Genomic DNA, 21,678 nt, shown 5'->3' with positions numbered 1-21,678 from the left:
AAATAAAATTTTTAACTATTTAAAATATAATTTTTTATAAAATATCATTATTTTACTAAGGGCTTAAAATATTAAACTTTATTTATTATAACATAAATATTATATATTTTTAATATAAAATAAGCGATAGTTCCTTTCATTTATTAATTTTTATTTTTATTATAATAAATGTTTGAGTTATCTTAACATAAGATACGCTAAACAATATATACAAAAATTTATATAGAATAAATATTGTAAATGATTAAATAATATAACATAGAATTAATTCTTTTATAATACATAGATATTAAATAAACATTATTATTTAAATGTAAAATATTTACTTAATAATTTAAAATAATTATTTGTAATTTTTTTTTTTATATTTTGATTTATTAATGTAATTTTTTGTATAAAAAACTAAAAAAACAAATTATATCCAAAATTAAATATAAAGATATATATATTTATTATAACATAATACTTGAAACAAATTTTAAAATTTATTTATATATTTAATATTTTTCTAGATAATTTATAAACATACAAATATCTTTATATAATAAATAAATATATCTTTATATAATAAATAAATTAAAAGAAGATAATGGTTTTTTTTTTTAATATGTAAAACTTTAAAAATACAATTATATAAAAATTCTGTATTTTTGTTGCAGGTATTTTGGGTTAGTCTGTAATTATTTAAAATATCCATTTAAAAAGCAAATTTACTTAAACTAAAAATAATAAATATTAAAATTATATTTTATTTTTCATTTAATATTTAATTAATTTAACAAATTTAAAATAATACACAAAATTTATAAAAAAACATTTTTATATTTTCAAAGACTAATAATCATACCCTTGGACCTTTTTAAGCAATATTGTCAATTGTATTTCTTACACTATCACTTCCTAATAAAATAATAATTAAATAAAAGTTGCATATTTTAGATATTTTACTTAAGTATCTTCCAATAAAAGGTAATCTGCATATTGAATCGTAGAGCAAAGGGAAGAATGTTTTAAAAAGTAAGAAAAGTCCATACATTTATAAACAAAAACCAATAAAAGAGAATCTAAATAAAATAACTAAAAATCCAAGAAAAAAAATAATGATCCTTTAATATTAGCTAATTTTAAAACAAAATAATTTATCAAATTATAAATTTTTTAATAAAATACTTCTTTTTATAAAAAATTATAAACACTATTTAACTCCAACCATCATAATCATTCCAATAATAAAGCTCAACTATATTTATTAAAATTATTTTATTTTTTATATTTTTTATACATTTGCAATTATAAATAATGCTCTATCAAATAAAAATATAATTCCTAATAAATAACAGCTTAGGCCTAAAATTAAAAGACCTAATCCTAATTCTGAAAAAAAAAAAAATATAAATTTGTTTTACTATTCAATATAAAAATATTAGTTTTACTTTTATTATCATCAAAAAACTATTTTTTTTTTTTTTTTTTTTGCTATTAAAAATTATATATATAATGAATTTTTTTTAGAAAAAAAATATTTTTATTTTACATAAAAATAATATATTGATATAAATTTAAAATTATTAAATATAAAAACTTTACACGTTTAAAAATAAAAAAGCAAAATAAGAAAACAAATAAAATAAACAATAACTAATAACAAATAAATTACAAAAAACTAATTAATTTTCAAATCTAAACAGAACTTTAAATCCAATTTGGTAAAAAATAATTGCTTTAGCTATAATTATTTTCTTCATCTTAAATAAAATTAGTATTATTAAAAATTTAACTTTTTTCATATAGATATTTTACTTATTAATTATTTTAAAGTTAACTATTAGATCTTTGCAAAGACATAGACTTTTAAAATTGTTAAATAGATTTATTATAATTTTCTTTAATGTTAATAACTTTTTCTTATATTTATTTTTATTTTGTAAGCGATCTAATTTCCATATTAATATTTTTATTCTTAATTCTTTTTGATGCATCTTAATATAAGTCAAAGTTTTTTTAAGATTAATTTAGTAATTTTATATTTGAAGAGTTTTTTTTTGTCAAAGTTAATTTCTTACTTTCGTTGTTTACTTAATCAATTCTTATAATTTTACTTGTATTGACTTTTTTTAAAAAAACTTCATTTATAAAAGATTATTATTTATTTAATATATTAAAATTTTCTTAGTATGTATTCATTTTTATTAATGAACGATTATTTTATTTATTACTATTGCTCCGAATTTCTTTTATTTTTTCGAAAAAGTCTAAATATAAACATGATTTTTTATATAATCTTAATTATTCTTAATATTATGAATTATTTTCTTTAAAAATGTTTTCTTTTTATAAATATGTAAATGATTAAGTATAAATTTATTTAAGACTTTCTATTGATGAAAAGTTCAAAGAAACTTCAGCAATTTAATTTAAATTTTAATTAATTTATGAATGATTCAATAGATGTATATATTGTTGACAAAATTATGAACATTTTTATATTTCAAATATTTCTAAATTTGAATTCTCTTTTATTTATTGATTTTACTTTAGTTTTAAATTTTTGTTTTATTATTCTTTTTTTATATCATCTTAAAAAAATTGATTAAAAAATATATATTTTAATAATTACATATTGAGTTTGATATTTTTTATGGTGTTTATTATTATAAAGATTATTGTTTCATTTTTTTTATTGTTTCATATTATTAATTTTCCATTTTTACAATTTTTTTTTCTTTTTATAAAAAATAAAAAATATTTAAATAATATTTATATTTTGATTTTTTTTGATTTAATAAAATATTTGCTTTTATTAAAAATTTATTATAATATTAATAAACCTTTAATTATAAGTATAGATACTCATAATTATAAAAGTTAAAATTTCAATTTTAAAAAAATAGTTTTTATTATTATTTTTATAAGTAATTAATTATAAATAATAATAGATGATTATTTAAACAAAAATATATATAAATTTTAAATATTTGTAATAATAATATAAAATTTTATATATAAACCTATAAACCTACAAAAATTTAATTTTTTTTTTCTAAAATTTAATTTTTTTTTTCTAAAATTTTTAAATAAATTTTTCTTTATTTAATAAAAAATAAAAATGCAAATAAATTAAATTTTAAATTTTAAAACTATTTTTGTAGGATTTTTATTTGAGAAATATATATATTTGATTCTCACATTCAAATAATCAATAGTCAATTTTTTTTAACGTAGTTTTATCCCTAAAACCTTACGTCTATTTATGGCGGTTTATTTTAAAAATATTCAATAATTTATTTTCTAATTTTTTATATTATTTTTATAAATTATCGCTCTTTAAAATATATTTCTATAATTTTTTTAATTTAACAAAGTAAGAAATAATCATTATTATTAAATTAAAATTAAAAACATAATTAAAAAATTCAATTTTATAATAATTAGTTTTTTTAAAAAAAGTAAAAAATTAATTTATTGGAAAAAAAAAAAATGAAAGATATAAATGAAGATAATACAAAAACTTATCAAAAAATAAAAATGTCTAATACGTATCGTTAATTAATAGACTTTAATACAGGAACAGTTTCGAAACTTACTTTTAAATAAAAAAATAAAAATAATTTACTAAAAAAATAAGATAAAAATATGAACAATAGTTTGAGTAGCATCGAAAAAAGTTCTCATATTTCAGTCTTAAATTCATAAGATTTATAAAATTAAAACTAATAAAACGAAAACTTATGTTGCGTTTGCTGGGAAATTCCTTAAAATATTTAAAGAAGTACTCATTGTGGGCATAAAGCATGTTATAGTTGTTGGTAAAATTGGCTATAAAATTAGTTGACATGTCCTTTATGTAGAAATAGGTGTAGACTTAATTATCTAGAACCAGTAAAAGAATGAGAGGATGAAACTTAATTAAAATATTAAAAACCTTTTTTAAAAAAGAAATTATTTTTAAAAAATAAAATATATAAAAATATAATTATTTCAATTTTAAAATTATTTTATAATAATACATTTTTTTATATTAAAAATAAAATACTAATATTAATAAATTAAATTATTAATCCAAAATATGAAAAAATTTATCATTTATTTATTGTTAAAGCATAAGTGGAACTACCAAAAATATTCACAAGAGCTCATTTCGTTAATTTAAACTTATTTTTATTTTTTTATTAAATAAATATCTTAATATTTAACTAATTTCTATATATTCTTTTTATTAAAACAATAGTTTTTAATTATCAAATTATTTTCTTAATATATTTTTTTTTTAATATATTGTTTATTCTAATTATTTTTCTATTTATTGACCTTTTAATAATTAAAATTATTTTCAGTAATTTTTATTATTTATTTATGTATAATTTTTATTTTTTTATTATTTAAAGAATTTATGACATTAAAAATAGCATAATTAGAAGTTTATTTAGATTCACTATCAAATGTATCATTAAAAGTGAAACCTTTAATAATTAGTTTTTTATTCAAATTATTTTATTATTTTTTTTAAAGATATTTGATATCTTATTCGTATTAAACATGATATAAAAAATTCTAATTTTTTATTTATTTAAATACTATTTTTAAAAAATATTTAATATTCTTTTTTAAAATACAGTATTGCTTATCAAATTATTTAACTTTTATAAAAAAGAAATATTTTTTTAGATTTTTATAATTTTTTTTTAAATTATTATTAGATTTTTAATTTGCACTATTCATTATTTGATTATTATTATTAATTTAAAATTATACAAAATTTTAAATTTATAATACTTATTTTTCACATTCATTTTATTTTAATATTATCGATTATGATTAATTTAATACTAAATAAAATATTTTTTAGACTTTTTTAAGAAAATTTATATTTTTTAATATTTAATTTGACTAAAATAATTAAATTAAATTTAATTGTTTAAATATTATATTTTATTAGTTCAAAGTTATAGATAAAAGTTTATATATATAACTTTTATTTTTAAAAAAATTTTTAATAATTACAATTATTATGAATGATATATTTTTCAATATTTTATATAGTTGAAATATAAATTTTAAATTTCTATTATAAATTTATTTTTAAATTAGAAGCATATATATTCAGACTTACAAAAAATATATAATTTTTTAATTTATATTCATTTTATTTATCTTGTAAAAATAATTTTAAAATATAATTAAATAAATTATTATATTAAAAAATATAAATAATAAACATAAATAATATTAAAATTTTATATATATATTTTATTTATAAATTAAAATTTTTATATAAAAAAATTTTATAAAATTAATTATTTTTATATATAAAATTTTTATTATATATCCTTTAAATAAAAATAATATTTTATAATAGTTATACAAGAAATAATTAAATTTTTAAAAATAAATTATTATATATATAAAATAATAAATAAATAGAATTTAAATTAATGTAAAATTATATATGAAAATATATTAATAATAATTTATGATTTTAACATAAACAAAAAATAAAAATTTAATATAAAAATATTTATAAATATATATATATATATAAATATATATATATATATTTATATACTTATTTATTTTTAACTAATATATAATAAGTTTTTATAATTTTTCAAGTATGTATATTTTCTATTATTTTAATTTCTTATATAAAATTTTTATTAATATTAGATTTCATCAAATTTATATCTTTATAATAATTACAATTGTTTTTTTAATTAATTTGTTAATTTAATTCTTATGCATACATAAATTTTTTTAAACGTATATCTCTTTTTTTGTCCTATATTTTTATCTAAAACAACTCATTATCATTTTTTAAATCTTAAGCAATCTCTTATTTTTTATTTTAATTTTTTAAAGATATAAATTTTTTTCATATATTTAATTTTATAAATAATCACACATTGATTTTTTTTATTCTTTTTTTTAATTTTCTGCTCTATCATATCTTACAAAATTTTTTTTTCATTTCTTAATATATATTTTTATTATCTTTCATATATTGCCCATATTTTTTTTTCCTTTTAATTTTCTATCCTTTTATTTTCTTATTAATATTTTTTTATTTTTTCATCTCTATCTTATATTTCTTTTTATCTTTTAGTTTCTTGATTTTCCAATTTTTTTTAATGATCTTTCATTTATTAAATACTTTATAATTTTTCTTGTTTAATTTTTTCTTTTAATTTTATTTATTTTTCTATATTTTCTTATTATAATTTCTCACCATTTTTTTTATTACTTTCCTTTTTTTATTTTATACATTGTAATTCATATTCTAATTCATCTTTTGCTTTTTAAATAAATAAGCCATCTAAAATTCTTTTTTCTTTATAATTTTGTTTTTTAGATTTCTTAATGTCTTATATTTATTAAGATCTGAATAAATTTTCATTAGTTTTCAGTTCTTAAATTTTCTTTAATCTTTCTAATTATTTTTCATCATATTTTGCTATTTAAAGTTTTAAATTTTCAAAATATATTAGATCTTCAATTTTATTTTACTCTTTTTGACTTTGTTTTTATTTATATATATATATTAAATTTTTTTTACATATTTTTTTCTTTTATTTAATTGTCTAAATCTTCCTTAAATTTTTATATTTATTAATACTTTTTTAATTTTAATAATTCTTATTGTTTTTCATTTAAATATTTATTATATTTATTTATATCTAAAAATTCATTTTCTTCCCTCTTTAATTTTTTTAAGTCTATATTTTCTAGTTTGGGTTATTAAATATTATTATTTGAGTTATTATTTTATAATTCTAATTATGTTTAATATTTGTCTAATTCTTCACTTTTTGTTTTAATTTTAGTTTTTGTTAATTCCATTTGATTTTCTTCTTTTTACGAAATCAATTTTTTTTCTTTTTCATTATTTTGAATATGATTAGAATTATATTTTTTTTAGTTAATTTATTTCATTATTATTTCTTCTAATAAATTTATTCCTTTGGAGTTTATATTTTAGGTATGCTTAATATAATTATCTAATTATTATTTAATTATTTCTCTGTTTTACTTATTATATTTCATTTCAAATTTTTATTATAATACTTCCTTTAATTATTCTCTCTAAAGGTATGAGAAATTTATTTTGTTTTATAGTTTTGATTAATTGTTATGATTTTTAGGATAAATCATTTTTTTTAAAAAAAGTATTTATATTTTATTAATGTATTTATAGAATTTTTTGTGATTGTGATTGTGATTACTAATTTAATCATAAAATATATTTATAAATTTATAGCCATAAAATATATAATATTAAAAAAATATTTTAAAATAATCATATGTATGATTTATTTATATATTTTTGTTATAAAATATTAATTTAAATTAAAGATAATTGTTTAACATAGATTTAAAAATTTTTTGATATAATTTTTATTTACATTAATCAAAATCTCAATTGTGCGATTATAATTTAAAAATAAAATATCGAAATCCATAACAACTACCGTAAATATAAAATCTCGCAGCGCCATATCATCTTTATAAAAAAAATTTTGATATTTACTATTCTTTATAATACGATGAAATTAATATAATTATAATATATTCTCAAACTAATAGTCTATTCTTTATATTTATTCTTTATATTTAAATTATAAAACCAATGATAAAAAAAATCAAATTCAAAAATATGAAAAGATTAATAGAAAAAAGTACTTTTTAATTTGATTTTCATCCATTTTATCTATAAATAAGCCATCCATGTGCTTTGAGATCATCGCCAATTTATATATTATGTGTAAAGTAATAATATTTGTTAAAACTGATAATTTATTTAAAATAGAATCATATATTAATATATTAAATAAATTCTAAATTGTGAAAAATATTATAATATTAATTTTTGCAACATTTTGTAATGAAATATATTTATTAATTTTATTCAAAAAGGCTGAAATGCAAAAATAATTTCTATTGACATATTTATTTTGGAAATTAATACCTTCAGAATAGATTCTTTTATGCATTTAAGCCCATTTTCAGTATCAAATTTTCTGTATTTATACATTCAAACGGAAAACTAAACCTCCCAAAGATTCATAGTGGTCAGTTAGACTTACTCTGTCTTTAAAAAAGAGGGTTATCAGTAGTTTATCACCACAATATGATATGTGACTCGACTTTACCTATCCTTTGTCGGAGCTATCTGTGATCTATCCCATTCTAACACCTATCGATTTAGCATACCCTTTAGCTAAACTTAATTTCACCATTAAGAACCATCTAAATGAAATTCTATCTTAGTAATGTCATTGGCTTAACTTAAGTTTATTTTGGGAAATAACTGATTAGAGTATACAAAGTGATTAAAGTTAATATTTATTCATAAAAAAAAAAAAATATTAAATTAATAGCAAATTAACAATTTCATTTTTTTAATAAATATTCATTAATTTTTTTGTAAATACAAAATATAACGATTTTTTTAAAAAAACATATAAAGAAAGAATTTGATGTTTGGATAAAAAATAATATTTTTGTACTTTTAAATTAATTTGATATTTAGAAAATAAAAAATTTAAAATTGTAGAAAATTTATTATTTTATCACCATTATTAATTTAATATGTAAGAACTAAATTGGATATAAATTTTCTAAAAGCAATTTATAAAAATAATATAATTAAAGTATTATTTAAATTTGGATTAATAAATTTTTTTAACCATAAAATAATTTAATTATTATATCCAGAGATATTTAATAAATATTGTTTATAATTATTATTAAAATAAAAAATTAAATATATTATATACGATACTGTAAACATAATTTTTTTTTGAAAAAATATTTTTATAAGGTACTTTATAAACATATGGTCAACTCTTAATTTATTAATATTATAAAAATAAACTTCAATTATAATTTTTTGAATATATTAAATTTAAATTATTTAAAAATTAAGCAGTTAATATCTAGTTTTTTTAAAAAATGATTATTTGGTTAAAATAATGTGTTTTAAAAATTCTACTAATCTTTAAGATTAGTAACAAATTATAAATTAATAATTATAGTAACTTCATTATTATTTTTATAATATACATTTAAATATATATTTATAAATTTTTATTAATTATTAAATTTTGATTTTATAAAATATAAACAATAATTTTTTTAAAAAAATAATAGTTTATTTTAAAATTTTGTATATCATCATAAACTTTTTTCTTTTATAAATAAAGTAATTTTTTAAATTATAACTATAATAAAGTTTTTAAAGTTATAAATTTTATATTAAAGTACCTTATATATTCTTATTACCTAAATAGTGTTTTTTTTCATATTTTAAATATTTTAATTTACATATATCATTATTATATTTATTATTATTTCAAAAGTTTATAAAATAATAGTATTAAATTTAATTCCACAAGTATTATTATTTTTAAAATAATTTATGAGAACATCTTCAAGTAATAAATAAGTACAAAAAAAAAAGCAAATTTTTTAGATCATATATAATAATAATTAAAATAATAAATATTTATATTATGTAATTAAATTACACTCTTAGCTATATAAATTGAATTAATTAATATTATTATTTTTATACAAGTATGATATGATGGATAATTTTTTTTTTTTTTAATAATATATATATATTAATTTTATGTAAAAAAAATTATTTATTTATTTCATTATATTATTAATATTTTTATTTTATTTAGTCTATAAAAATTTTATATAGTTATAAAAATAATAAATAAATAATTAACATTATATTTACCTTTATAAATTTATGATATTTTTATGGCTGTCATTTATAAGTTTTAACCATAAAATGATTAAAATATCTATTAAACACATTATCATTAAAATTTATAAACCCCATGATAAATAAAATTAAATCACTTATAAATATAATACTATAAATATTTATTTAAAATTATTGTTTTTATATATTTACAACATAATACTTTATAATATTCAGTTAATTCTTTTATAAAGTAATACAGATAATTTATATTATTGTATTTTTTTTTTAAATAAAATGATATAATTTTATTTTATTTAATTTTATAATAAAGATATATTTATATATTTACCATAAATATATATTTTTAATAAAAAATTATTAAATATAAAATTTATTAAATGGAAAAACCTATTGCTTTAAACCATTTTAAATAAAATAGTTAGCATGAGAAACTTGATAAAATAGAAGATTTTGATAAAATAAGGAATTTAGAATTGGAAGATATTTTAAAATTATTAGTGAAAAATCATATTAATTTTTCAATATCAAGATATGAGAAAATAGAGAAATAATTTCAAATAGAAGTAGAATAATATAAAGAACAAACATTAAATATAGAAGAAGAACTTTAATAAATTGTCGATAAATAAATGAAATTTACAGATAATTAATTATCTATAATGCTTATAAATAAATTTTATTAGTTAAGATAAAGTGATATACAAGAAATGAACAATAAGTACTTTATTACTTTTGAAATATATTTATTAAATTTTATATAAAAGATTACATAATATTTTGTAAAAAGTTAAAGATAACCATTATTTAGAAATTCAAAATTTAATCTGTAAATTTAAAGCATATTTTGCAGTAATTTTTATAATTTATTTTTATTAAATAAAAAATAATAAATTTTTAAAAATTAAAATTAAAATTAAAATTAAAAAGAATATTTTATAATAAAAACTTAGTGAGTAAAAATTAGCTTTAGAAAAAGATTTTTAATTTAGTGAAAATTCAATATTAACTAGAAAACATATTTGTTAGTAAAAAATAAATTATTAAAAAAATAAAATATTATGTTTAGCTTTTCTTATATTGTTAATTGGTATAAAATAATTTATTATTATCTATCACTCATATTTTTATTATTATTTTGATTTATAAATAAAAAAAAATAGTAAATAAAGGCTAACATAAATTTATTAGATTTTAAATAAATTATTTTTTACATATTTTTTTTTTTTTATAAAATATAGATTAGAATAACAGTAAAAATAACTTTAATAAGAATTAGAATAAAAAGATAAGTATTTATAAGAAACGTATTAGACAATTATTTAAAAGAATAATTAAATAACAGAAAAAAACAAAGAATGTGAAAAGTTAAACTTATTAGTATAATAAAAAGAATTTGAAATAGATTAAATAAAAAAAAATATGATTTAAAAATCTCCAAAAAAATTAACTAAATAACAGGAAATTAAGAAGATAACTTTCTAAATTTAAATAAAAAATTTATTTAAAATACTTATTTAGATAACCTAAAATTACACTCATAATCTCCAGTCGCTTAAAGTAAAATATATGAAAATAATATTCCAATAATAAAAAAATAATAAAAAAAATAGAGTTATAATAATAATAATAATAATAATAATAATAATAATAATAATAATAATAATAATTAATCTAATTATCAAGGAAGTATAAATTTAATATTTAAACTTCTAAAGAATTAAAAGCCCTAAGTTAAAAAACTATTAAATTTAATAGTTAACTAGAAAATGAAAATATATTTTATAGTTAAAGACAAATTAAATATGATAAAAATTTTTCTTTGAAAAATAATACAAATCAAAAATAAGTTAATAATTTGATTTGATTTTATTTTTTAATCAATTTTATTTTATTTTTATTATAATAATTTAATAATGATTTATATGTATTTATATTATATTTGTGGTATTATAAAATATAAAATAAATATTTTATATTTTTTTATCATATAATAAATATTTAATATAAAAATTGTAGTATTTTTCTAAAAAAATTAATAACAATTTTATAATACTTTTAAATATTAAAAATATAATCTTATACGGTAATTAATAACATTATTTTTATAATTTATTTCTTAAAATCAGAAAATTAGATTTTTAGTTATCTAAAATTGTTTTCTTTCAATTTTTTTTAATTTAATAATTACTAATATTAAAAATATAAAAATAAATAATACAAGAATTAATTATATTTAAAAGTTTCATATAAACTATAATAAAAAAATTTAATTAAATAAATAATAATATATAAAAAAGTTTTTTAAAATTAATAAAAATAAAATTATATAAAAAAATAATTCAAAAATAAAAAAATGGAATAATATCAAAACCCTCAATCTCAACAGCAAAACGAAGAAATATTATACTTATCATTTAATCAAGACCAAGAGTGTTTTTCCTGTGGAACTGAATAAGGATTTGTCATATATAACACAGATCCATTCTAGCACATATACAACCGCGATTTCGGAGGTGGAATAGGCATAGTGGAAATGTTAAATCGGTGTAATATAATAGCACTAGTAGGAGGTGGAAAGTAACCTAAATTTGCTCCAACAAAAGTTCAATTATGGGATGATAATTAATTAAAAAGAATTGCCGAAATGAACTTTAGAAGCGAAGTAAAAGGTGTCAAATTGAGAGAAACATGTATTATTGTGGTTTTAGAAACAAAAATATATGCACATAATTTCTCAGATTTGAGATTATTTGACACTATTAATACCTGTCCCAACCCACTTGGTTTATGTTCTATTAATACAAAAGGCAATTTTATGATTTTAGCAAGTCCACATAAAAATGTAGGAGAAGTTAATGTTAAATTCTATGAAGAAGATCGTACAGTGGTAATCAAAGCTCATTAAAGTGCATTAAATTGTTTATAATTAAACCATAATGGTTCAAAACTAGCAACTGCTTCGTAAAAAGGGACTCTTATTAGAATTTATAATACTTAAAAAGGAGAAATTCTGCAAGAATTAAGAAGAGGAAGCGAATATGCATAAATTTATTCAATTGCTTTTCATCCTAAAGGAAAATATGTAGCTTGTTCTAGCGATTCAGGCACAATACATATTTTTATGTTGTTACAATAATAAGGAATAGTCGATGATGTTGAAGAAAATAATTAAGAAGTGAAACAAAACCCAAAATCAACTTTAAAATTTTTGAAATTTATTGTCCCATATTTTGATAATGAAAGAAGTTTTGCATAATGTAAAATTGGAGAATATAAATCAAAAATAACTTTTGATTAAAATAATGGAATAATTGCTATTACTTATTAAGGCTAAGTTTATTAAGGAAAGTTTAACGTGGAAAATGGAGGTGAATTTGTTCCTTAGTGTTTTTCAATGAATAAATAAGATTAATAATGAGATATATTTATGTTTAATTTTTTTAATTATTTTTATTTTTATATAATTTATATTTTTACTTTTAACAAAAAACGCAAAATAAAAATAAAATTTAATATAAAAAAAAAAATGTTTGAAGATAGAGAAAAATTCAAAATCAAAATAACAGAAATATTACCAAATACAAAAAGAACAAAAGAACTAAATGCGAAGAAATTCGCCGAAGAATAAAAAAGGTTGGCTGAATAAGAAAAAGAATAAAAGTAAAAATATGAAAAAGACATACAATTAAAAAAACTATTTGAAGAAAAAAAAAAGCAAAAACTTTAAGAAGAAATAAAAAAAAAGGAAGAAGAGAAAAGAAAATAGGAAGAAAAACAGTAAATCTCAACACTTTCAGGAAAGTTTGGTTAAATGATAAGCAAGTTAAAATAAAATTAATCACAATTAGATTATACATTAAGTGGTTTAGATTTACATCCAGCTCAGATACGAATATTATTGAAGGCTTTAGAAAAAAACTTGTCTTTAAAAGGTTTAAATATGTCAAGGAAAAAACTCACAGATTTTGAAGGAGTAGAAATAACGAAAAGTTTAAAAAAAAACATTGTTTTGGAACGATTAGAATTAGAAGGAAACGAATTAGGACCTAAAACATGTATAGGATTAGCTGAGTTATTAAAAAATAATTAAAGTTTAAGAGTTTTAGATTTAGAAGGAAATAATCTTACAAATTAAGGAAAAGATGTTGCCGGTTTCGAAGCTTTATGTGAAAGTATTAAAGAAAATGAAAACCTTCTTTGTATAAATTTTACTAATTGCTGCTTGAATGAAAAATGTGGAGAATTTTTGCTTAGTTTAATTTATGGAAATGAGAATTTAATTAGCTTAGAAATAGATTAAAATGTCAAAATAAATATTGAATAAGTCAGAAAAATACAAGATAAAATTTAAGCTAATAAAAAAATTTACGATGAAGAAAGATTAAGGGAATTTTGTGAAAGAAAATTGAGAAGTCATGAAGAAGAAATGTAAAATATTTAACACATTGAGCATGAAAGCAGAAAAATGATCAATGAAAATATTAATGTTAGGATCGAAGCTTTAAGATAAGAAAAGGAAGAAAAATGGCAAAAAGAAATGTAGGAAGAGTAAAATAAATAATAGAAAATATTTGATAAAATTAAAAAAGAAGTATTTTTAGCGAGACAAAAAAAAAAAAAAGAAAAAAAAATGAAAATTTTTGTTGTTTTTTTTGTTATATATATAAAAATAGTTATTATTTTTATGATTTTATATTATTGTTAATTTTTAATTTTTATAATAAAATTTTATTAAAATAAAATTTAATTTTTATTATTTAAAATTAAAAAATTATCAGTTTCTTTATTAATTAAAGTATATATCATATTAATTATTATTCAATTTTTATATTTATTATTCTTATTATTTTTCTAACAAATCATATCATCATTTTAATTTAAATAATAATTTTTATTTTTGTTAATTTTAGGCAATATTTATTTATTTAATTTAATTTAATATTTTTTTTAAAGGATTTTTCTGCCAAAGCTTTTTACTTATTTTTTTATTAAACCTAACCTGAAACTATATTGCTTTTTTAAATATTACTTAAATTTTATTACAAATTATTTTAATTTTTCCAAAAATTCAAAATTATTAAATATATCTAATTCTTAATCTTTTCCATTTTTACTAAAAAAGCTTTATTTTGAAACATTATCAGAATTAAAAGAATTCGTTCCATTATTATTTAAAAATTCATCATTACCTTTTTTCTAATCTCCACATAATTTTTAATTATTATCATAATCGTCTTCAAATTATTCAAAAAATTATTTATTTAATTATTACTCTTTCCCTTCTTATTAATAATCTTTAGTATATGAATCTTCAAAATTTTTTAAAAAAACATCACGAGGATAAATTTCATTAAAATTTCTGTACTATATAGTTATGTTGCTTCCTTTTTAATTAACTTGTTTTTAAATCTAATTTAACTGATTTTAAAACACAGCTTTTATATTTTTACCACTACAAACTTTCAAAATAAATTCTTCGAAGTTTATAATCTTCTGGATATGGCTTAGAGTTTTAATAGAATTATTAATACATTGATTCAGGTAGAACAACTAAATCTTTTTTTTATATTTTTATTATTTCTGCTGGAGTGTATGAAACTATATTTACTGTACTTTTTTTATTTGCAAAAAGTTCATAATCTGCAAATACACACCCTTCATCTTATTTTTAAATTAAATAATAAATAAATATTTTAAAAGAAAAAATAAATAAAAATGCGTACATAGTTCATCAATTTCTAATATAACATTTTTAAAATTATCATTATTAGTGTTATTTTGAAAATCAAAAATATACTTATCATCTTAAATAATTTATTTGTTTTTTTATCAATTTTAAATTTTACTTCTTTCATAACTTTAAGTACTCCTTTTTTCAAAAAATACAAAGAATCAACAATCTATCCTTATTTAATAATAATTGAATTAGAAGCAAAATTAACCTATTCCGATTTAGATAAAATTTATATTTTTTCTGGCAAATCAATTTTATATCCTGAAAAAATATAACTTTCGTAAAATTGTAAAATTTCATGTGCATTAGAAGCTGTTTTATATTTTATATATTTTTAGAAAATTTCTTTTGTAAGAACTATAAAATCACATACTTCTATTATTTTTATTGTTGCATTTCTTATTGAATTAAATAATAAAGCTAAGTCTCCAAAAGATATTCCTTTTGATAATCTACTTACTTCCTGCTCTTACATTTTCCCTGTTTTTTCATTCAGCATATTTATATGAACGCTTACTTATCCTTATAATATTATATAATATTTATCTCCGTATTCTCCTTAACGAAACAATACATGACCTTAATCATATGATTCTAAGTATAAATATTTACACATTTCTAAAAATTCTGGTGTTTTTGTCCCTATAAATTATTTAAGGAAATTTACATCCTTTTTTAGTATTATTTGTTTTTTTTTTTTTTCAATTATTTATTTACTTCTATATGTTATGATAATAATATTATGTCTTATACATTCCTCTAATCAAAAGGTTTTTTTAAAATATTTTTTATCTGTTCTTCTTTACTTATTTATTGTATTTATTTCTAATGAGAAGCCTTAGGAGATCCATAAAATGAACCATACGCAGATATTTGAGGTGTATACCTATTTTAAGAACAGGTAACCGATATTGATTTTACAACAGACATAAAAATATTTATTATAAAAATATTATTAAATAAATATTTATTAATTTTTTTTTTTTTTTCATAAAGTAAATAAAAAATTAATAAAATTTCATTATTTTATTTTCATATAAAATTAAATATATATATATTCTTTCAATTAACAGAAACTTCTTCACAATTAGCAATTCTAACATCTTTAGAAGGCTTTCCAGAAGAGCTTCCAGCAGCTTCAATTTTTTTAATAAGATCTTAACCTTCTAAAACTCTACCAAAGACGACATGTCTGGAATCAAGCCAACTTGTTTGAGCAGTTGTAATGAAAAATTGAGATCCATTAGTGTTAGGGCCAGCATTAGCCATCGAAATGCAAAAAGGTTCATGTCTTAATTAAAAGTTTTCATCATTAAATTTATGTCCATAAATAGATAATCCACCAGTTCCATCTCCATTAGTAAAATCTCCTCCTTAGATCATGAATTAGGGGATAATTCTGTGAAATTTAGAACCTTTGTAATGCAATTTTTTACCGTTTACTTCACCATTTTCACCAGTACATAAAGCTCTGAAATTTTCAACTGTTTTAGGCACAACATCTCCGAATAAACCTAATACTATATGACCTTCTTCCTTCCCGTCAAAAGAAATTGTTAGATTTAATTAGTTAGTTACTTTTTCCTTACTTAATTAAGCAAGAATTATTGAAGATAATACAAAAATTATTATTAATTTTTTTTACATTTTTTTTTTTTTTTTCTAAAAAAATCTTTATTTTATTGTAAAAAATTAATTTTAAATTTATTTAATTTGATATATAATATTTTATATATAATTAATTAAATAAGTTAACTTAATAATTATTTATTAAAAAAACAAATATTATTTATTTTTGTTTTAGATTAATTGATTATTATTTTACAATATTTTTTTTTTATATATAAAAAAAAACATAAAATTTATAAACAAATAATTTATTTTAATTTTTAGACACGTGTGAATAACAATAATAATAAATAAAATATAAATTCAAATATTTAAATTAGTAACAATAAATTTTAGGAAATTTATAAAATATTTAATTTAAACATAGTAATTTTTAAATATTGTAAAAATACATATAAGTAATTTTTAATATTTTTTTAAAAAAAGAGTTATTAAAAAAATTATAATATTTCAAATATTAAATTTAATTATGTTTTGTTTATTCTATTAATTAAAAAGTATGAAATATACATTAAAATAAAAATAATTGTATTAATATAAAATTTAATATGTTTTAAATATATTTTAATTATTTATTTATAGAAAATAAAAATTATCAATATTTATTTTTAGTATTTTCAATAACTTTTTTTATTTTATCATAATATCAAATATTATTAGCTATATAAATAAATATCATAATAAATTATTTAATTTTTTAAGTTTGTTTATGTAAGTTAAGTTAATTATAATATTTTTAGATTAATTTTTATGAATTAAATCTTTTAAATTTTAAAATAAATAATATAAAAGTTTAATTTATTATTAAAAAAAAAATATATATATAATATATAATTTATAAAAGATTAATAAAACAAAATATAAAATAATAATATTTACTTAAGATAGCAATAACTATTTAATTGAATTAATAAATTAAATAAAATTAATTTGTAAATAATTAAAAAATTCAATATATTAATAAATTAATAATTCAATTAAACATTTTTTTTTTTTCATATATTGGTGATTAATTATATATGAATTCTATTTTATAATCTATTTTTTTAGTTAATCAAAATAATAAGAGTTATTTAATAATTATTTCTACCTTTTTTATATTACTAACTTCCTATTTAAAATATTATGAGTGGGATTTTCACCTTAAATTAAATATTTTCTTTAAATAATAATTCTTTTGTCACAAAAAGGTTAAATAAAATACAATTACTTTTTTAATCTTACCTATTGCTCATAATATTTAAAAATCAAGATTTTGAAAATAAAAATATAATACTTACTTATATCATTAAATGTTTCTATTTTACAAAGTTGATTTTTAAAATATGCCGTTTTTGTTACATAATTTTTTTTTAATAAGGAGATGTTTTTTAATATTTTTAATTAAATATTAATTAATATATATATATAATATAAGCTTTCATTAATTAAGAATTAAATTACACCCTCAAAAAAGTGCAGTAATGAATAAAATAAAATAAAAAATATTTAAAAAGATAATTGATTTTATGTTTGTGAATTTAACTTAAAATATTTTAAAATAAATTTTATTAAAAAAAAAAATCTTTTTACTTTTTAAGCAAAAAAAAGAATTAAAAAATATTAATTTAAAAGCAAAATTTTATTATAATTTTCATAGTTATTTTATTTAAACTTAAGTCATATTTTTTTTTTTAATTAAATCTAATCAAATAAATATGGTATGGTTTAAAAGGACTTTAAAAAAAAACTTTTGGTGAAAAAAGTGTGGATAAATTATAATATAGAAATCCATCATATAAATTATAAAATATTTTAGGCTGTATTATTTGACATAAACTAATTTTTTTTTGTGATTATGGAGATGAATATGTTCGAAGACTAGAGAATTATTTTTTTGTGATTGAGGATAATAAGAATATATATGAATCTGAAATTTAAATTATTAAATTTCTTTTTAACTTAAATAAAAGATTTTATCAATAAAATTTATAAATAATGGTACAATAAGCTAATTATTAATAACTAAAAATTTTATAATTAAAATTTAAAATAGCTCATAATATTAAATTAGTTAAATATCATTTTTGTAGTATATAATAGATTTTATTAAAAAAATATAGATTATAATTTAATAAGAAATTCATTCAAAAATTATATTTATTGCATAATTTTTAAAGAAATTCTCTATATCCAAATAATAAATATTATCATATTCTTAAACTTTTTATAATTTAATTTAAACTAAAAAATAATAATAAAATTTATCAAAATTTTATAATTAAATATTTTTTTTATAAAAATAAATATAAAAATTTATTAATACCATCACTAGAAATATATTAAAACTTAATCAATAAATAAATAAAAAATTATTAAAAAAATAAAAAAATGTAAATTAGAAGCTTAAATTAATAATTGATAGATTCAAAAATTAAAGCTTCAAACACAAATGATGATCTAATAGAAATGAAACACAAAATTAGTATATTGGATATAATAGGATTGATTTCCTTAGTTTTTTCCACTTATATTTTAATGCTTTTACTATTATGGGGATTAACTAAATGGACAACAAGTGACACAGGAAATAATTAAAAAGGATATCATGAAAATATGATTTTTAATTTAGTTATCTTTATAGTTTATGTGGTTTTTTTCGGTGTTATGTGGTATTTCTGTAGTGGTAAAAGAGATATTTATAGATAATAATTAATATTTGAAAAAAATAATTAATTAGAAGAATTAATTAAAGAGTGAATATGCTGAATTTTTAAAATTATTACATTTTGTGTTTTTGTTACTTTTTGCATTATTTTATAATAAAATATTTTATTAAAAATTTGAATTATTAATAAATTTTTTGCAATATTATAAAAACAATTTATTTTTACATAATTAATAATGATTTCATTTTAATTGTGATTTTTAAAATAAATTTTAATTTTAATAATTTTCTTTTATAAAATGTTGTATCTTTATTTATATATTTGAAAAAAAAAATTCAATTATATATTAATATATAAATTGTTTATATAGCTAACCTATTTTTTTTAATATATAATACGAATATTTTTGTTAATTTTTAATTTATATGAGTCATATATATAATATTTCAATAGAAGTTTTTTTTATTTCTTTTCGAATAAATATATTATTTGTAAAATATTTTTTCCTTATCATATAATATTTTATTTGCTATTTTTACTTTAATTTTTTTTTTATTCTTTTTTAAAAATATGAATATAAAATAAAAAAAAATCTTTAATTACTTATTTATTAATTTCACGTGAAATAATAATTAATTAAAAAAATTAAAATAAAATATATTTTTATTGTATTAAACATAAATAACAAAATATATTTTTTTCAGATTTTAATATACTAAAAATTTTATATGTTTACCTTTAGTTTTTTTGTTAAATATAATTATAATGAACATAAAAAATTATAATATTTTTTATTTTATATATTGTATTATTAATTTTATAATTTTTTATTTTATCTAATATTATTTATAGCAATTTTTTTTAACTAATAATTATATTTATTTTTTTATATCTATTTTGATTTTTTTGTTTTTTTCATAAAAATATTTTGATATAATTTATATAAATAAAAAAAGAATTTGAAAACATATAATATTTTAATGTAAACAATTATTTTATAATAAAATATTTATACCAAATAATTATTTTTTAAGTATAAGTTTATATTTTTATAAGTTTTAATTTGTAATATATAATATTATTAAGGATAATAAAAAATGTAGATAATTTGTTTTAAAGTTTTATTTTATGTAAGTTTTAAATTAATTTTGATATAAAAACTATTAACTATAATTATAGATTAATATTTTATGCCATGCTAAAAAATTAAAGATATATGATTTGAAATAAAAAATATTAACTATATATTTTTCCTTAATATTATTTTAAATTATGCCTTCTATATATAAAATTTATTATATTTATAGTAATATTTTTAATTTTATTTCTTTGTTTTACAAGAAATTATATTAATATTTAAACTAATAAGTTCCATATATAAAGGCTATTTTATCTATAAATATTTTTGAAAAATATTATATAGTAGTTTATTTATAATATTAGCAATTGTTTTTACTGTAAAATTAACTTCCATTATTATAATATCATATTTAGCAGTTCAAATAACCTATAAATAACAAACTAACTCAATAGCTTTTAAAGCAGACACAAAATTGTCTTTATAAAGAGTTGTTATCATCATTAAGTATATTAGATACTCGAAATTTTAAAAGTAATACTTTAAATATAAATTTTTTGAAAAAGATTATACATAAGATCTTTTCAAAAGAAATTGATAAAATAGTCGTTTTCAAAACATTATTCAATGCCCTACTATCTAAAAAAATTAATAAATTTAGGGGATAATTTATAAATTACATAAACATTTTTAATTTATTTCAAATAATTAAATAAAGAAAATGTTAATGCTCTCTTAAATTATTCATATTTTATAGATAGAATTTATGGAAATTATTTATATATCAATTAGTGTCTATAAAATATATTATATATATGTGTTTTCTAATTCGGATTGAAGACTAAAAAAAAATTTA

The 21,678-nt window shown here is 15.1% G+C and overlaps 5 protein-coding genes across 5 annotated transcripts, besides 28 other annotated features; 3 read left to right on the top strand and 2 right to left on the bottom strand. All coding sequences in view use genetic code 6, as the record gives it.

Moving 5' to 3' along the window:
• Positions 1 to 20: 20 nt before the first annotated feature.
• Positions 21 to 55: a microsatellite.
• Positions 56 to 531: 476 nt separating this feature from the next.
• Positions 532 to 577: a microsatellite.
• A 1,040-nt stretch (positions 578 to 1,617) lies between these two features.
• Positions 1,618 to 1,668: a microsatellite.
• Positions 1,669 to 3,021: 1,353 nt separating this feature from the next.
• Positions 3,022 to 3,070: a microsatellite.
• Positions 3,071 to 4,246: 1,176 nt separating this feature from the next.
• Positions 4,247 to 4,296: a microsatellite.
• A 268-nt stretch (positions 4,297 to 4,564) lies between these two features.
• Positions 4,565 to 4,610: a microsatellite.
• A 613-nt stretch (positions 4,611 to 5,223) lies between these two features.
• Positions 5,224 to 5,325: a microsatellite.
• Positions 5,233 to 5,319: a microsatellite.
• A 186-nt stretch (positions 5,326 to 5,511) lies between the features above and the next one.
• Positions 5,512 to 5,562: a microsatellite.
• Positions 5,512 to 5,573: a microsatellite.
• Positions 5,522 to 5,571: a microsatellite.
• Positions 5,574 to 5,804: 231 nt separating the features above from the next.
• Positions 5,805 to 7,146, bottom strand: IMG5_194820 (hypothetical protein; the record flags this gene model as incomplete). The annotated part of the gene is made up of 2 exons (XM_004024936.1): positions 5,805 to 6,510; positions 6,551 to 7,146. 2 exons carry the CDS (start codon positions 7,144 to 7,146, stop codon positions 5,805 to 5,807), a joined length of 1,302 nt encoding a protein of 433 aa, XP_004024985.1.
• Positions 6,016 to 6,045: a microsatellite.
• A 434-nt stretch (positions 7,147 to 7,580) lies between the features above and the next one.
• Positions 7,581 to 7,608: a microsatellite.
• Positions 7,609 to 9,185: 1,577 nt separating this feature from the next.
• Positions 9,186 to 9,243: a microsatellite.
• Positions 9,244 to 9,672: 429 nt separating this feature from the next.
• Positions 9,673 to 9,713: a microsatellite.
• A 310-nt stretch (positions 9,714 to 10,023) lies between these two features.
• Positions 10,024 to 10,076: a microsatellite.
• Positions 10,077 to 10,078: 2 nt separating this feature from the next.
• Positions 10,079 to 10,112: a microsatellite.
• A 328-nt stretch (positions 10,113 to 10,440) lies between these two features.
• On the top strand, positions 10,441 to 11,503 carry IMG5_194810 (hypothetical protein; the record flags this gene model as incomplete). The annotated part of the gene is made up of 4 exons (XM_004024935.1): positions 10,441 to 10,451; positions 10,498 to 10,582; positions 10,661 to 10,758; positions 10,972 to 11,503. 4 exons carry the CDS (start codon positions 10,441 to 10,443, stop codon positions 11,501 to 11,503), a joined length of 726 nt encoding a protein of 241 aa, XP_004024984.1.
• Positions 10,631 to 10,658: a microsatellite.
• Positions 10,761 to 10,792: a microsatellite.
• Positions 11,316 to 11,400: a microsatellite.
• A 532-nt stretch (positions 11,504 to 12,035) lies between the features above and the next one.
• Positions 12,036 to 12,066: a microsatellite.
• A 20-nt stretch (positions 12,067 to 12,086) lies between these two features.
• On the top strand, positions 12,087 to 13,151 carry IMG5_194800 (WD repeat domain phosphoinositide-interacting protein 3; the record flags this gene model as incomplete). Its single annotated transcript, XM_004024934.1, has 1 exon — positions 12,087 to 13,151. The coding sequence occupies one exon, from the start codon at positions 12,087 to 12,089 to the stop codon at positions 13,149 to 13,151; it is 1,065 nt and encodes a 354-aa protein (XP_004024983.1).
• A 19-nt stretch (positions 13,152 to 13,170) lies between these two features.
• Positions 13,171 to 13,209: a microsatellite.
• A 165-nt stretch (positions 13,210 to 13,374) lies between these two features.
• Positions 13,375 to 13,425: a microsatellite.
• Positions 13,423 to 13,475: a microsatellite.
• Positions 13,459 to 13,505: a microsatellite.
• Positions 13,506 to 13,673: 168 nt separating this feature from the next.
• On the top strand, positions 13,674 to 15,915 carry IMG5_194790 (hypothetical protein; the record flags this gene model as incomplete). Its single annotated transcript, XM_004024933.1, has 2 exons — positions 13,674 to 14,281; positions 15,888 to 15,915. 2 exons carry the CDS (start codon positions 13,674 to 13,676, stop codon positions 15,913 to 15,915), a joined length of 636 nt encoding a protein of 211 aa, XP_004024982.1.
• Positions 15,400 to 15,447: a microsatellite.
• Positions 15,916 to 16,395: 480 nt separating the features above from the next.
• Positions 16,396 to 16,440: a microsatellite.
• An 89-nt stretch (positions 16,441 to 16,529) lies between these two features.
• On the bottom strand, positions 16,530 to 17,119 carry IMG5_194780 (peptidyl-prolyl cis-trans cyclophilin-type family protein, putative; the record flags this gene model as incomplete). The annotated part of the gene is made up of 1 exon (XM_004024932.1): positions 16,530 to 17,119. The coding sequence occupies exon 1, from the start codon at positions 17,112 to 17,114 to the stop codon at positions 16,530 to 16,532; it is 585 nt and encodes a 194-aa protein (XP_004024981.1). The 5' UTR covers positions 17,115 to 17,119.
• Positions 17,120 to 18,031: 912 nt separating this feature from the next.
• Positions 18,032 to 18,070: a microsatellite.
• Between the last annotated feature and the right edge of the window lie 3,608 nt (positions 18,071 to 21,678).

The sequence above is a fragment of the Ichthyophthirius multifiliis genome (assembly GCF_000220395.1).
Source record: "Ichthyophthirius multifiliis unplaced genomic scaffold scaff_1120509251394, whole genome shotgun sequence".
In the NCBI taxonomy this organism is placed as follows: Eukaryota; Ciliophora; class Oligohymenophorea; order Hymenostomatida; genus Ichthyophthirius; species Ichthyophthirius multifiliis.
The sequence above is the reverse complement of the archived record's forward strand: the minus strand, read 5'-3'. Positions and strand labels throughout refer to the sequence as shown.